Raw genomic sequence first — 16,343 nt, forward strand, 5'->3', positions numbered from 1 at the left:
CTGGCCACCAAATTTATTTAAACAAACTAAATTCGGTATTTATGTAATATAAAAATAAGACATATGTATATGAGACTTTAGATTATTAAGCATTTTATAATAATTCTGGGGAAAAAATTAGTGGCAGTACCAAAGTCTCTTGTATCTCTCCAACTTATTTGGATGTTATGTCAACGTAAAAACTGCATGAAAATTATATGGATAAAACTTTAATGAGCATCTGTGCACATTTTTTTAAACTGTGAAGATTGATGTTAGGGATCTTGGAATTTTCAGGTTGGCATTGAGCACTTTTATTCACAACTGAAATTTGCCTTTGGACCTGACTTTAGATTAGATTTGCCATTGTCACGGGCAAGATGTCCTACTTCAACATTTGCTTCTTTGCTTTGAAAGTTGTAGATATTTTATGCAGCTAATCAAGTATTGATGTTGTTCCAAAGTGCATTATGACCAACATGTCCCTCGACTGTTGGAGGGATTCAGGGCGAAAGGTATTTCTAAATTCAATGACCAGCAGATGATAATGTGAATTGGCAATTTTTGTATCAAATATGACCTCCTGAATGAAGTTTCTTCAGTAAAATGATAAGTCAGTCACTTCCACAATTTCTTATAGGTAGGTTGAAGGAACAGTGAGCACGAAAATAAAGAAACACAGAACGAAGTTTATTTTGTTAGAAACAGTATTAAAAAGGCGAAAAGCACTGGAATGCTTGTACAAAAATACAATATATTGTTCTCTTGTTTCTATTGACTTCTTTGACATTGCTCTTGAGAAATATAAAATGACAACCTGTAATTTGTACATAATAATACAACATGAGTATCACTTGGAAATTGCACAATACATGACCACTAGCAACCAATGTTTGGATAGGAACGGACACTCAACGCCTTTTACTTTCTTACAGAACACCCAAACGACTGGTCCAAATACCCGTACATGACAATAACATTTCTGAATTACTTATTTCAATCAAGACTTCTTATTAAATCATTTAGTACTAATTTCAGTGACTGTATTGCGATTCGATGCTCCTCAAGAATAATCAAAGACCAAACTCGCTGTAGCTGTTAACTGATATACTAGTAAACTTAGTAAAATAAACACACTTTTCATAATGTAGAAAACAAATGCTTCTATTATATATTAATGGCAAATTTGTTTTGGTGCCAGTGGCCAAGAACACAATGGAAATAAACAGTATTATATCACAGCAGCTTGCTAAGAGCATCTTCACTCAAAGATGTCATAAGAAATGGTGTTATAAAATTATCTATAGTCTAAAATCTCAAATGACCAAAACATCAGTTAGTGATTCGATATGACTTTGATATGGATTCTGAGAAAACGTGAAAGAGCATAATATTATTACAATTACATCCACAATATCAGCAAGACTGCAATTTCTTGGTATAAATTTGATAATTGCCTGAATACAATATAAAAAGGCTTTTTTATACAGAATCCTGCGGCTTCAAATTTCAGACCTGACTGAAGAAAAAACTTTATTCCTCTCTGTCCAGACAAAAAGCCGTAATCTCTTTCCCCTTTAAATGAAGACCAAAATACTTTTCATTTTTGAATTTGAAAGAAATGTCTTTGCCCAATGAACTTACAACACAATGCTTTCACTCCTTTCAGAAACCAGCTCACTTTCACATGCTTCAACTAGTCACATTTCGTACTCTAACATATGCACTAATAGTTTTATTAATATTTTAATATTAGAAAAAATTCTACTGATGTGGTCCTGACCTGCCCAAAAATTGTCATGGCACAAAGATAGGTTTCTTCACTAGACTTAAATATTTTTGTTCAATATCTGTGAATAATTTATTATTCATCTAGAAATTCAGTCTTATTTTTATATCGCCCACAATGAATATATTAAATGTATCACAGCCCATTTAATTGGTATTTTAAATATAATCACATAAGTTTGAGATCGTGTGAGTGCAAATGGGAATATGTAATGTTATTACACTGAGGTCCTATTCGGTGTTATCCAAGACCCAAGAGGATGAATATTTTGAAGGATCTGGACGAGCGTATCAATAATACTGAATACCCAACACATACAATTGAATGAATTTCAACAGAACACGTTGCATGCTTCTCTAGGAGAACAGAGGCACGACGACTTAGCCTAATGTCAGTGTTTACAAGAATAGGAACTCTGCGAAAACATTCAGCAAGCCCCAAATAAACATTGGAGCACCTTGGGTAAAAAACCAACCATTAAGCCACTGCAAATACATAATACGTTATACTGCCTGAGACAGTTCATAGGGAACCAATATTAAAGTTAAAAACTAAATAATATACTGGTAACTGTAATAAGTAATGGACAATTAAGTAACTGAACTTATACACATATAAGGTGTCAATATTAAAAATGTATAGTGAGTCCTAGAAATACAGAAATTTTAGTTAATTACTATGTGAAACTAAATAAAATCAAGGCTTTGCCTTAATAACTCAAGTGAACCATAAAACAAACTAATAACTATATATATATATATATATATATATATATATATATATATATATATATAGGGTAAGTTACGCTGAACCCTTCTTCCACTATCATGCAATCTCTCAAACTCACAAGCACTAACTTGAAAGAATTTACTTTACCATCGTTCCCAATATCACATGTGATCTCATTAACAAATCACCTTTACCCATATGGGAAGTAATGAAAAGTACGTCAGTAATAAAGGAACAAGTAAAACTCACCGACAAACCAAGAGAATCAAGATAAATACATTACATAATCCACAAAACAATTCAATTTCAATATTGGAATCAGTTCTTGTGCTGCTGACCTCCATTTAGAATCACGTACTTACAATGGCGTAACCACATAATATCCAACGACGAGTTGCAAAGCGAAATTTTCTAAGACTGTAAATTCAATACAGTAATGATATGGTGCAATAACGTTACAGCTATGCTGTCACGAAGCATCACGCGCTTACTCGTACAAGTATAAAAAATTATCATCATTTCACACTGAATATTTGAAAAAAGTTTTTAAAAGACATTTTTGAATTATACAAGCAGACTCATCACACAGTTCTCCAAAAGAGAAAGTATCTACAGCTAAACTTTGTTCCTTTGAGAAGTTTGGTCTCTTTGAGTCATTATAGTTGCATTAGGATTGTCCTCTATAGTTTTGACAACTAGCACTGACGTACCTAAACACTCATAAGATTTAATTATTCTTGCGTAAGAAGGAGACTAAAGATCTGCTATTCGAATCCTACATAAATATTGGCTTGATAAATAAATAAATAAATATATATCACAGTTTAGAATGTCAGCAATGCCAATGGAACTTCTTTTTCCTTCCAACATAATTTACAGATATTTGCAAGTGCAGTTATTTTAAATTATTTGTTTAAATAATAATATTGAGGTACACATGTCCTAATACCGTCAAATGTGAAGAGAACATTACAGTTCGGTCCAGGTGGTCTCTGTTGGTGCCTGCAAATACAAGATAAAGTTTACTTCCTAATAATAAAGTCACGTTTAAAAACCAGACTGGCAGAAATATTTTACAGTTAACCTGAAAGTACCGCGTTTACATCTGATATATGGTAAATGAAATGAAAGGTATCAGAAATGTCTAAATAATTTTCTGGTTCTTATGTTACGTGGTGAATCATCACTAAAGAAACTTCCAAACACTTTCTGTTATGTCACTGCAATCAGAGCTTTTGCCATCTTTCTCATTATCTGAAATGACTATTCAATGATGTGGAAAGCTCAAAAATGGTAATTCTGACACAACTTTGCAAGATCCATCATTCAACGTGTAATTATTTTAAATTATAAAAAGCTTAAAAACTATTTCCAAACATGATGTATATTTAAAGAATCAGGTTCTGTTTTAACGTGGCTGAGAACAATCCCCAGAGGGAATCTTCTATCAAATAAATTGCAGATAGAGTCTAAGCCAGCTGAGCCACCACCAGCTTCTCAAGGAGGATTCTCGTACGTCAATTCAATAATACGTTTCTAGGTTCCCACTTTCTAGAAGAGCATTTATTTCTGAAACATAATAGCCTTCGTATTTGCGTTGAAATAACAGACCCCATTCAGTGGCGTTCCCTCCCTCCAACTCTGTGTAAAGAAACTCCTATACTTCCCCGCTTTGCCCCTTAATTCAACTCGAGTTCCCACCTCTCCCTTCCCCCAGAAGAAAATAGACAATTTGACCATCAGCCAAAGTGATCCCGCTTTGTTTTTTGGGTTCTAATGGTTATCTTGTGGGTTGATGCGCCGTGATAATTTGGTATCAGATTACAGACTCTTCTGTAGTACTTGCTGCCTCCATCTTCAGTGCGCTGCTGGTGGCAAAGCCATCTTCACGCTTCTCGCCGTGAGAACCCGAAATCTCAGTCAGTTGATGCGAATGAAGTAACAGGGATCAAAGTGGAGGGGGAATACGTTTTTGCTTTTGGAATGGAGGGATGGGCGGGGCATACAGCACGCGCCGAATAGAAATAAATCAAAACATGTTTGTTAGGAACCCACAAGGGAGGAAACTCCTTGCGGGGCCCAGAACAAGGAAGAATAATTAAAATGTTTTGGAATATGAAAAGCCTCTAAAACTGCTCTTTAAGTGCAATTTCGAATACGAGGCTCCGTTAAAACGTGCGTTTTGGGGTTACTCTTGCATGGGCCACCCCTCGGAAAATCACGATTTACGAAAATAAAGTGTACAATTCCTGAAATGAGATTTTTGGTGACATTTGAGGTTCTGACGGCCGTGAAGACGTGGCTTAGTCGTCGCACTCTTGAGTCGTGTCTGGCTCAAGACTCGATCTTACCGGGGAAGAAGTCGGGCACACTGGATCGGGCGTGGACTCGATCCAGTGGAGGCATGTGCCAATTATGTTGGCAGCAATGCCGACTGTATATATAAAAACCTTCACCCAAAGGCGGACCGTTTCAATATTTATCCCGGGCCAAGGCCACCGGAAGCAGCAGCACTCATGGCGACAGAGATAAATGTAGAAGCGTGAAAGCTGTGGGAAATAAAAACAAAGGCGATTCAGTTTACATTTCGTAACTTACAACAAAGCGATACCCGTCACATCTGAAATGAAATGTTGACTTAAAGTTACGCGAGTGAATCGAAATTACGCTCTTATATTATTGCTATGTACTTACAAATTAATTGTGACCAAAGGAATTTCCAAACAGATCAATCGAGCATCGATTTCTGTGCAGTAGATTAGCGGCTTAAAATGGCAGGCCAAAGTAAAACAGATAAAGATCCCTTGGTCCTGTCCTCATATTTTAAACTGGAGTCTGCTTATTACAAGCAGGATCATCGCGGCAAAGAATCTCGTAGATCGTTCAAGGCTTAGCCAGGAACAGAATGAGCATGTGAGCAATGAACACAGAAACCTAAGACTACGTGTCACTTACCCCGAATAATACGCCGATGCCAAACGACAATGCCATTACAATGAAGCCGGCGGTGTTCGTGCGGCCATCCATAACGGCAGCATAAACCGCCACTCCCTGGTTAATCAAACCAGCGATTAAGACGACCACCGCCAGAAACTTGTTCATTTTCTTCAGGCACGGGTGCTGTAAAGCGAAAGTGAATATTTTGATCCCTTCGATCAAGATCTGCAATTACGTATCTTGATCGATGATTTATGCGTCTCTTAAGGACACTGCAGCACCCTGCACGGGATATTTATTTACCTTGGAATAATATTTGTCTTCGTTAATAATAAGTTGTTTAATTATCGAGTTCATTAAAAACGCTTTCTCGGCTTACATCCGGGAATTAGCCCGGAAGAACCGAGGAAAATCCGGTTTTCTAGACGAGTTTTTGCTTACATTCAGACCCGGGACATTTTGATTTGCTAATTTCTCTCTCCGTGCGTGTGTTTCAAGGGCAAATACGCAGTCGAATGCCTGCGTGCCTCATTCTCGCTCGTGAAGGAAATGCCGGACGCCTTCCGAGTTCTTTACGTGAATGTGGAGTCTTTCAAGGACGAACAATCTGCATAAATTCGACTCTCCCACCTCTAGCGTAGTTTTTCGAAATGAAATAAAGTAATTTCTCTGGCAAAAATCACGTGACGGTACCATTAGGTCCACTTATGAGTAATGTTGAGAGTAACCAATCGACATAGAGCCCACACAAAAGTATTTTAGTTGTAAACAATTCGGAATAGCGTGACCTACACCCATGACCTACCCGACTGATCTACGAGGGTCGCTCATTAAGTAATGCCCCACATTTTTTTCTCAGCCAATAATGAAGATAGAAAAGTGTACTTTTACATGCTTGAGATTTGATGTTTCCCGCGTTCGTGTACGGAGTTTCAAATGATTCCAACCGATAGCGGAGCTGTAGTGAACTGTTAAAATGGCGTCTGTGAACGACTCTCGTTACAAGCAACGTGCTGTAATTGAATTCCTTGTTTCTGAAAAAGAAACGGTCGTGAACATTCATAAACGTTTGTGTGCTGTGTATGGAAGCTGTGCAGTCGATAGGAGCACCGTTGGTCGCTGGGCTAAGAGAGTTAAAGCTTCAGGAAGTGAAGAAACCGAGCTCCGTGATCTGCCGCGCTCTGGGCGTCCTGCCACAGCCACCACTCCAGACATGTTGAACCGCGCGGATGCCATTATTCGTGAGGATCGGCGCATCACAACTCGACAATTGGCCCAACAGCTTTCAGTCAGCAATGGAAGTGTGATTGCAATTATCCAGGCTCTCGCATATTCGAAGGTGTGCGCAAGATGGGTTCCACGAAGTCTCACAGCAGACCACAGGATTCAAAGGAAAACGATTTCTTCTGAATTGTTGGAGCGTTTTGATGCTGAGGGAGAGGTCTTTCTGTCCCGGATCATTACAGGTGACGAAACCTGGATACACCACTTTGAGCCAGAGACAAAAAGGCAGTCAATGGAGTGGCATCATCCTCAATCACCGAGAAAGAAGAAATTCAAGACAACTCCCTCCGCCGGAAAAGTCATGATGACTGTCTTTTGGGACAGTGATGGGGTCATTCTTGTGGATGTGATGCCAAGAGGTGCGACCATCAATTCAGACGCGTACATCAGGACCCTGAAAACCCTCAAGAAGCGTTTTCGACGAGTTCGGCCTCACAAGCATCCAGCAGAAATTTTGCTCCTGCACGACAATGCACGCCCTCACACAAGTCTGAGAACCCGGGAAGAAATCACCAAATTGGGTTGGACGGTGCTACCCCATCCACCCTACAGTCCAGATCTGGCACCCTCCGACTTCCATCTCTTTGGGCCACTTAAAGATGCTATCCGCGGAACAAGATTTGAAGATGACGAGAGCGTGATTCAAGCAGTGAGGACATGGCTACGTGCACAGGACAAGAGCTGGTACCGGCAAGGCATGCATGCACTTGTTCCACGCTGGCGTAAAACCGTACAAGTTGATGGGGACTATGTGGAAAAATAGTATGTGTAAAGGAAACATTGATTTATATTGTCACTAAATTTGAGCCATCTTGAATAAATATGTTCTGAGGAAAAAAATGTGGGGCATTACTTAATGAGCGACCCTCGTAGAATTAGGATTAAAAGATCACTTTCATTTAATTGACCAATTATTTCGTTCCTTTGGTAACATAAGCTTAATTATTTACAGCGTACCAATGTTTGTTTATGTCGATGTTTGTCTGATTTAATTGTCACATTTTGGTTTAATTCTTCGCTAATTTTTCCATGTGAGTTATCGCACTGCAGAGGCCAGAGAAAAACGAAGTTCATTGACAAAAAGGGTTAGCAAAAGAAGGCCTGCTGTTGTACTCCAGTTGACTTATCATTATGTTACCTCCTACTGCGTCGGCCGCCCGCCACGCCAACTACTACTTGGCCTCAGATTTTCCTCAGTCACTCAACTCAGTGACTGTCGCAACTGCGCGACTTTGTTTGTGAACATGAGAGGATAAAAAGATTGCAAACAAAGAACAGAATCGCTCTCACGCAGCGAGCGTTTGCTTTGTTTCTGCCTTCAGCATTTTTCATTGGTCGAAATTAATCGACAGGCAAGTTGGCGCAGGTCGACTACACGCGTCGAAGTGTCTGACATTCTACGATTGGTTATGGAATTATCCAGAATTCAGAATTACACTCGATCAGAGTTTTTAAAAATTAAAATGTAGATAACAGCTCAAATGGATGGATGGATCCTGGTCACGAGCAGGCAGTTACACAGGCGACTTCCGAGGATCCAGTCATATGAGAACCCTGAAGATGGGGACAGAGTGTTCCCGAAACGTCGCTTTACTATGGTAACAAAGTTAACGCGGCTGATTGCCCGAGAAGGTTTTATTGGTTTACTTTTTGAGCCTTCGACAAATTGTTAATCCAAAAGTCCTGCCACCTTTTTCCAGTCCAGCAAAATAACAAAGTGAGATTACACAAAACTATTGATGTGACCTTGGACCATCCTAGAAGACATGTTGTATGTCTTTGAAAGGAAAATACCAAGAAAAAATTATGGTCCAAAGCTGGTAGATGGAGAATTGGGTATAATTATGAAATTTGTGAACTGTACAAGGACCTAAAATATTCCCTGTTTATTAAGCTCAAGAGATTGCGGTGGGCTGGCCATGTAGCAAGGATGGAGGATATGACTCAAGAAACAATACATGTATATGGAAAGAGAAGAATAGGTAAACCCAGAAAGAGGTGGGAAGATGCTGTGAGGGAGAATGCCAATAAATTTCTAGGAATAAGGAAAGACAAGACATGAATGGAGGCGAAAGATTTGAAGAGGCAACTGTTCAACTTTGAGAGGTTAAGTAAGGCTGGACAAGCTTTCTGAATTTTACTTGTTACTTCATCTTAACCTGATGAGTTTTCTTTAATTTCAGGGACCGCGTTACACTTTTCACCTCAGTTTTAGTGGTTGGAATAAAATTAATACTAGGAATTTTTACAGGAAATGCGGCTTTTAAAAATGAAACAGCATCTTCTGTCCCTGCTTGATGTAAATTTAAGCTTTCCGTAATTGTTAGAAAAAACATGAGCCACTTTTCCAGGATCTTTTACTTTTTCATTGTTTATTAGGAGAGATGGCGTCTGATCTGATAAATATATTTTTCCTGTCTCCCTTTTCATTATGTTCCACTTTGTTTTTATTTCATCGTCTGATTTTGCTATAAGTCTCCTGTAATGCTGCCTTTTAGCCTCTTTTATAACATTATTCAGGATTTTACAATACTTAATATAAAAAGACTACTTTTATTCCGTGCGTAATCCAGTCATTCTTTATTTTGCCTATACTTTCATATGCAGCGCTCCGGAGGTTCATGAGCTACCCAGTGCCTGGGGGATGTAAGTTCGGGGACCTGGATTTCCAGGTTGGGGGTTGACGACCGCACCTTCGAAAAAGCAATTCTGTTCTGAATTCTCAAAAAATGTGGCAACCTAGCAAGAACATGGAACTCCTATTAGGAACGTGTAATTTGCTTTCATTATACAGAAGTGGGGCGCTGAAACAATTAATTGAAGTAACAAATGATTATAAAATTGACATTCTTGCCATCCAAGAGATGAGATTGGCCAGAATTATAGTTGCCATAAGAATTTACACAATTCACAGTCCATAAAACAGTGAGACATCTTCCAGCCTTTGATATGAAAGAATGTCAAATAAAAATGCGAGGCAGATTTCATGATTATAGCTATATATAGCTATGGCAGCATCAGAAAAACACTTACTTACGCATTCTTTTTACTCTGTCAATGAATTTATGTTGTTTACAAATAAGTGGTAAATTCTCTTCTGTGTGTAATGGGTAGATTCATTTGTAACTTATCATTTCTTTAGGTGAATCCTTAGTTTGTATTATTTTAAATTTACATAATAGTAGAATTGTACTTTCTCCCCCGCAGGTATTTCCACCCTGGCGTGGTGGGGGGGCTTGGGTGTCCCGATAACCCCGAGAGCTATGCCGGCGGTAGCTTTGCTACCGGTAGGGTCTCCCAAGCCGGACAGGTCAAGGGTAGGGACCAGACTAAGAGAAATACCCTGGTCCTCCAGGTTGGGGGTTGGATCGTAGGGCCAACACCCCTACATCTGTAAAAAAAATTATATATGTTGAGAAGCCTCTATTGAAGCCTCGGATGAATGGGAAAAAGAATGTACGGCAACGACCTTGGCGACGGAATATGGCTTTCGAATTTGGTACTTGGAACGTCAGAACCCTTTATAAAACTGGAGCCCTACTATCAGTTATCTCACAAATACAAAAATATAATATATCAGTAACAGCTGTCCAAGAAACCAGGTGGCATGGGAGTGGAATTAGTGATGTTAAGAAGCACACTGTGCTATATAGTGGGAAGAATGAAGGTAGGCATGAATATGGAGTAGCATTTATCGTAGGACCAAGATTTAAAATTAACATTTTAGATTATCAAGCCATCAATGAGAGAATGTGTGTGATGAGACTTAAGATGAAATTCTACAATTAACATATATGCCCCAACAGAAGAGACAGAGTCGAACGAGAAAGATGAATTCTACCATAAACTGGAAAGGGTGTTAGATGCTTTACCATCGAATGATGTTAAAATAATTTTAGGCGACTTTAACGCCAAGATAGGAAAGGAAGAGGAATTTAGAAGCATCATTGGGAGGAACAGCTTACATGATATCTCCAATGATAATGGGAGAAGACTGATAGACTTTGCTGAGAGTAAGAATATGGTAGTAAGTTCAACACAGTTCACACATAAGAACATACATAAGCAGACATGGAGGTCACCAAATGGTCAAGTGTTTAATCAAATAGATCATGTATTAATAGATAAGAGAAGAGCTTCGGGAATACAAGATGTGAGGTCATTTAGAGGGGCTGACGGAGATACAGATCACTACCTCGTTAGAGCAAGATACCTGTGTAAGATAACCAGGACACCTAGACAGAATTTGGAAAAAATTTCTAAAACTCCTAAAATAAAGGTGGTGGCTTTGGAAGAACAAGAAATTAAATTTAACTACCAGCAATCCATTGTAAGAGAATTTGAAGACCGGAAAGATAAAATGGAGGAAGGAGTCGAGACTTGTTGGGAAGAGTTGAAAGCAGTGATTAAGAGAGCAACGGAAGAAAATATCGGATATGAGGAAAGGATACCAAGGAATGAATGGTATGATGATGAATGTGCAGCAAGTCTCGAGGAAAGGAATGTAGCGCGTAAAATATATCTGGGGCGCCCAACAAGAATTAAATACAAAGAGTATCAGGAGAAACGTAGAATAGCGAATCATATATGTAGACGGAAAAAAAGAGCAGTATACAATAAACGCTTGGAAGAAATGGAAAATAACTTCAAAGAGAACAACCTTAAACAAGCTTATAATGAAGTGAACTATAATAGGAAAGGCTATGCCCCCAAAACAAACCTGATTAGAATTGGAGATGAAATTATTGGTACAACGGAAGGGATCCTGAATAAATGGAAGGAACATTTCCAACAGCTACTTAACACCGAGGCAAGTAAGGAAGAGACCGGAAGGAGCATAACAGAGGTAGAGGAAATGGAACTAGAGCCACCAGATAGACTGGATGTGTCCCTGGCCATAAAAGCCCAAAAAAGAGGTAAGGCCCCGGGCATAGATAATATACCAGCAGAGTTAATTAAATCGGGTGGAACAGCATTGGAAAACATAATATATACTCTCGTGAAGCAGATATGGCAAAAAGAGCAAATACCCGAAGAATGGAAAATCGGATTGATATGTCCAATATATAAAAAAGGGGACAGGTTGAATTGCCAGAACTATAGAGGTATAACCCTATTATGTACGGTCTATAAAATATTTACTTATTTACTGCGGAAAAGACTGGAGGAAGATTATAATAAAATTATAGGGGAATACCAATCAGGCTTCCGCGCTGGAAGGTCGACAATAGATCAAATCTATACTGTGAAAGGTATAGCTGAAAAATTTTGGGAATTTGATCTCAATCTCTATCATCTATTTATTGATTTTCGAACGGCATATGATAGCATAAGTAGAGAAGGACTATATAAAATCATGGCGGAACAAGGGATACATTCAAAGATGATACGACTGGTAAAAATGACTATGTCTGGCTCCAAGGCCCGGGTTAAGATCTGTGGCGGTATGACTGACCTATTTGAAGTTGGATCGGGACTTAAACAAGGGGATGGTCTAGCACCAATGCTCTTTAATCTTGCTCTGCACTGGGTTGTTAAACAAACCAAGGTGGATCTCAATAGCACATTATTGTATAAGAATGCCCAAATAGTAGGATATGCCGATGACCTCGATATAATGGGTCGAACGCTACCAGCATTAGAAGGAATATATAAGGATCTGGAATTAGGAGCTGCTAAAGTAGGGCTACATGTTAATGAAAGGAAGACTAAATGGATGATACAAAGTAGAGATAGACAAAGAATAACGATCCAGCCTAACATGACATTGGAGATATTCCAAGAAGTACAAGAATTTAAATATCTTGGAACAATCCTGACAAGTAATAATGATGAGTTGACTGAAGTACAAAGTAGAATAACAGCAGCAAATAAAATATATTTTGCGTTAAAAAGGATTATGAAATCTAATTGTGTACATAAAAGCAGTAAAATAAGGATACATAAGACCATCATCAGGAGTATCCTCTGCTATGCAAGTGAGCTCTGGACACTGACAAAGAAAACAGAAATGATGCTGGGCGCACTTGAGAGGAAGATTTTGAGAAGAATCTTTGGACCAGTTCAGGAAAACTCGAAGTGGAGGATACGCTACAATCATGAGCTATATAGACTATATAAAAGTGATGATATAGTAACTCACATTAAACTGAGAAGGTTGGAATGGGCTGGACATGTTTACAGGATGGAAGAGTATAGGATACCCAAAAAAATATTGGAAGGAACAATATATGGGAGAAGGCCAGTGGGAAGACCTAAAGGTAGATGGCTGGATGCAGTGACGACTGACTCCAGAAATCTCCTTGGAACAGCAGCTTGGAGAAGGATAGCGTTGGATAGAGAGGATTGGAGGAAGAAGATAGAGGAGGCTAGGGCTCGATTTTGGGCTGTTACGCCATAGTAGTAGTAGTAGTAGTAGTAGAATTGTACTTTATAATATGTATTGTATTATTATGACTTTTTCCACATCCTATCGTCATCTGACTGTCTTATGGATCCATGAAATGCAACACAATGTGAAGCAAATTTTTGTGTTTTGCAGAAAACAGTACATTTTGTGAGAAACTCAAGCTCAAAAGTTGGGTGCAAGACAGACACACAGAAGAGAATTTTCTTATGCACGGACACTAAATTTCACTAAAATCGCAGAATGTCGCTTTCAAAACACAACACGTTGCTAGAACCCGTTTCTGAGGACTTACCTGGTCTTGTGCTGCTGCTTTTTTATTTTTTAGGTCTTGCAGTATTTGTGCTTGTTGTTCTTTGAAAACAGAAGATGATGCTAGAACCCATTTCTGAGGACTTGCATGGTCTTGTGGTGGTGATGATGATGATAGGGGTGGGTCATCTTGTACTGGGTTTTGCTGTAGAAGAAACACAAACCCTTAAGTTATAATTTTACAATGACACGTTTTTTTATAGAACTTACACTCATGCCAAATTTCACTAAATTCGAAGAATCTTTCTTTGGAAAGACTTACCACCTGCTCCTGATATAATAACTTGACATAAGTTAGATCCACATCTCCAATCTGTTCACTGTTATTAATAGTTCTCTTTAGTCTAAGCCTTTGTAACTTGAGTAAGTTTTAAGATATGGAAGATAAGAATAGGTCTAATGAGTTATCAGGCAAATGTGGCTCCTGCCAGAAAGAAGTCTCTAAAGGTATATTATGTGACAACTGTAATTGGTGGTTCCACTGGGAATGTGCCAACACCACTGTTAATAATGTCGATGTAGCTAAGCCATGGTTTTGTTTGATGTGTAACCAGGCCAGGTTAGTTAGGGAACAGGAGAAAACTATTTTGGATCTATGGAGGGAGTTGGCTTTGGCATATGATCAGATTGCTAGTTTTAAAGCTGATATCAGCTCTAATATTAAATGTAACTATTCGTCCACTCTTTGGACTGAAGTAAGGCCAAATCGCAACGCAGAAACAAAAGTCTTTGCTCCAGTACAGGTTCAAAATTTACTGTTAAACTGAGCAACAAATTTGAGGCTTTGACTGTGTCGGAACCTTCAGGTGCTGCTCAGTTAAAGGAAAAAGATGCAAAACAAATTGTTAAGAATAAAAAATGTAAGAAGGTCCTGCTCTTAGGCAGTAGTCATGGTAGGGGACTACGTGAACGTCTTCACTCAGTCCTAGGGGATGAATATATGGTTACAAATATATTCAAACCCAATGCTACACTTGGCAATGTTGTTGGGGAACTAGAAACACTAAGCAAGGATTTCACTAAGGATGATAATGTATGAAGAATCTTCATACTCACCGCTGTGAAAACCTCAAGTCTTAAGATGATAATGTAATTATAGTGGGAGGACTGGGAAATAGCCTTGACATGGACCGAAATTACAAGATTGAAAATGATATGGACAGCATTGCCAGGAAAAGCTTACATACTAATGTTGGTTTTGTTGGCCTTCTCGAGCGGCATGACAGGCCTCATATGAGCAAGTGGGTTAGGAGTGCAAATGTGACACTTGAGCATGCCCTTTGGAATGCAGACAGATCGCACATTAGATTAATTGATGTGTCATCTGTGAATAGGTATGACCACACAAGACATGGATTGCACCTAAACTCAAGGGGTAAGGAGAAGCTTATGCAACTCATTGCCAATGAGATTAGGAGCAAACCAAATACTGGTAAGATTCCTGTAATCACTGGTGTAAGACCTAAGCCTTTTTTAGGTTAAGGCCCAAATGTATCACTAAATTCCTGAAAGATATCCAAGTCAATGTAAATAAGCCAGTTCTAAAATTAGATCACAATCAAAATGAAAATTTCATGTTATATCATCAGAACATTAGAGGCCTTTCAACCAAAAACTTAGAAACCACCCAGAAAGAAAATCTCCTGGTTTTCCATCAGAACATCAGAGGACTTTCCCAAAAACTGAAGAATAGATAATTTCTCTTAAAAGTGCCAAATTACCACATATTCTTTGTCTAACTGAACATCATTTGAAAGCACAATACAATATACATACACTTCAGAACTTTCTGTCGAGCCACCGCCACGTGGAAGCAAAATTAATTAAATTTAGATAATATGATAAACGTATTACACAAAATTAGAAATTCATATTACTTTCGCATTAATTAGATGCCAGAACTTATATTTTATTAATCATATGTAATAACGTATTTCACAGAGGTAGCACATCCATTCGTGAAAACCATTTCAATCAATCACAAAACTTCCTTAAAATATCTGAAATGAGCAAAATATAGAACTCACCATTGTTGTAATAGATAATTTGATGACTGATAACAAAAAACAGTTTTAATAGTTAAGCGTTTCCAGCACCCAAGAACTTAACACACACTGACAATGCAACCAAATGACGCTGTGCATTGGATATATAGAAATTCTGGCGGCATAGAATGCAGACATCTCATTGGTTCGTATGGGTGCGGTCCTCCAAGACACGACACCTTATTGGCGAATTTAAACAGGAATCATTTGTACAGCAATTTAATCTATAAACGATTAAAGCATAAAGTATTAATAAAGCCATAATCTATTATGAAACAATTCATTTTAAAAACAAATATCAATCAAGATATTTGTTTATTTTAAACGGCTTTACAAAATTGCGTACATAAAATATTTGATGATGGAATAGCCGCTGTTGCATCAGCTCCGTATACGCCACAATAATGTACCTTAAGGCAGGGGTGGCCAACCCAAATGATCTTTCGGGCCACTTTGGAAACGCATCATAACTCCGCGGGCCACATATAAAATTATATATCCCCATATTAGATTTAGATACACTATAGACTTTTTTGGAGTGAAAAATTGAAACATAACGAGTTATTATTATTGTGTTTACTATTATTCTTACATGTAAACATAGATAATATAATAATAAAATGTTCAAGGCGGGCCACATGCGGCCCGCGGGTTGGTCACCCCTGCCTTAAGGTATACTTTGGCTGCACGCGACAGAGACAAGCGACCGAGACAGGCGACAGAGACGGCAGACGGACACATCGCAGCTTGTCGACACACACTTTTGAGGTGACGACCGAGACATGCGGCAAAGTGTTTGTTTTCTTTGTTTTGTTGAGACATACGTGTACATATTCTGTAAAAAATGAGTACAAAAATGCTT

The 16,343-nt window shown here is 38.5% G+C and overlaps 2 protein-coding genes across 3 annotated transcripts in view; one reads left to right on the forward strand and one right to left on the reverse strand.

Moving 5' to 3' along the window:
• Positions 1–16,343, forward strand: part of LOC147874520 (kelch-like protein 10) — a 155,557-nt gene that overhangs the window by 80,815 nt on the left and 58,399 nt on the right. The gene's annotated exons all lie outside the window — the stretch shown is intronic.
• LOC147874523 (uncharacterized) lies at positions 649–15,551 on the reverse strand. 2 transcript variants are annotated; one of them, XM_087344720.1, is made up of 5 exons: positions 15,464–15,551; positions 13,420–13,581; positions 5,453–5,617; positions 4,849–5,046; positions 649–3,499 (listed from the first exon to the last, which is right to left on the reverse strand). In XM_087344720.1, the coding sequence occupies exons 1-5, from the start codon at positions 15,464–15,466 to the stop codon at positions 3,467–3,469; spliced, it is 561 nt and encodes a 186-aa protein (XP_087200846.1). In that variant the 5' UTR covers positions 15,467–15,551; the 3' UTR covers positions 649–3,466. The 2 variants fall into 2 exon arrangements, with proteins under 2 accessions (XP_087200846.1, XP_087200845.1); XM_087344719.1 differs by having other exon boundaries at positions 649–5,046.

This window comes from Zootermopsis nevadensis, unplaced genomic scaffold, assembly GCF_977971745.1.
Source record: "Zootermopsis nevadensis isolate Lab colony 2312 unplaced genomic scaffold, Znev_1.0 Znev_ptg000008l, whole genome shotgun sequence".
Lineage (NCBI taxonomy): Eukaryota > Metazoa > Arthropoda > Insecta > Blattodea > Termopsidae > Zootermopsis > Zootermopsis nevadensis.

Coding starts and splice junctions, on each gene's coding strand:
- LOC147874523 (XM_087344719.1), bottom strand. Junction 5,618..13,419: donor AAGCAGCAGCACAAGACCAG/GTAAGTCCTCAG, acceptor TTCGCTTTACAG/CACCCGTGCCTGAAGAAAAT. Junction 5,047..5,452: donor GCATCGGCGTATTATTCGGG/GTAAGTGACACG, acceptor TATTTCCCACAG/CTTTCACGCTTCTACATTTA.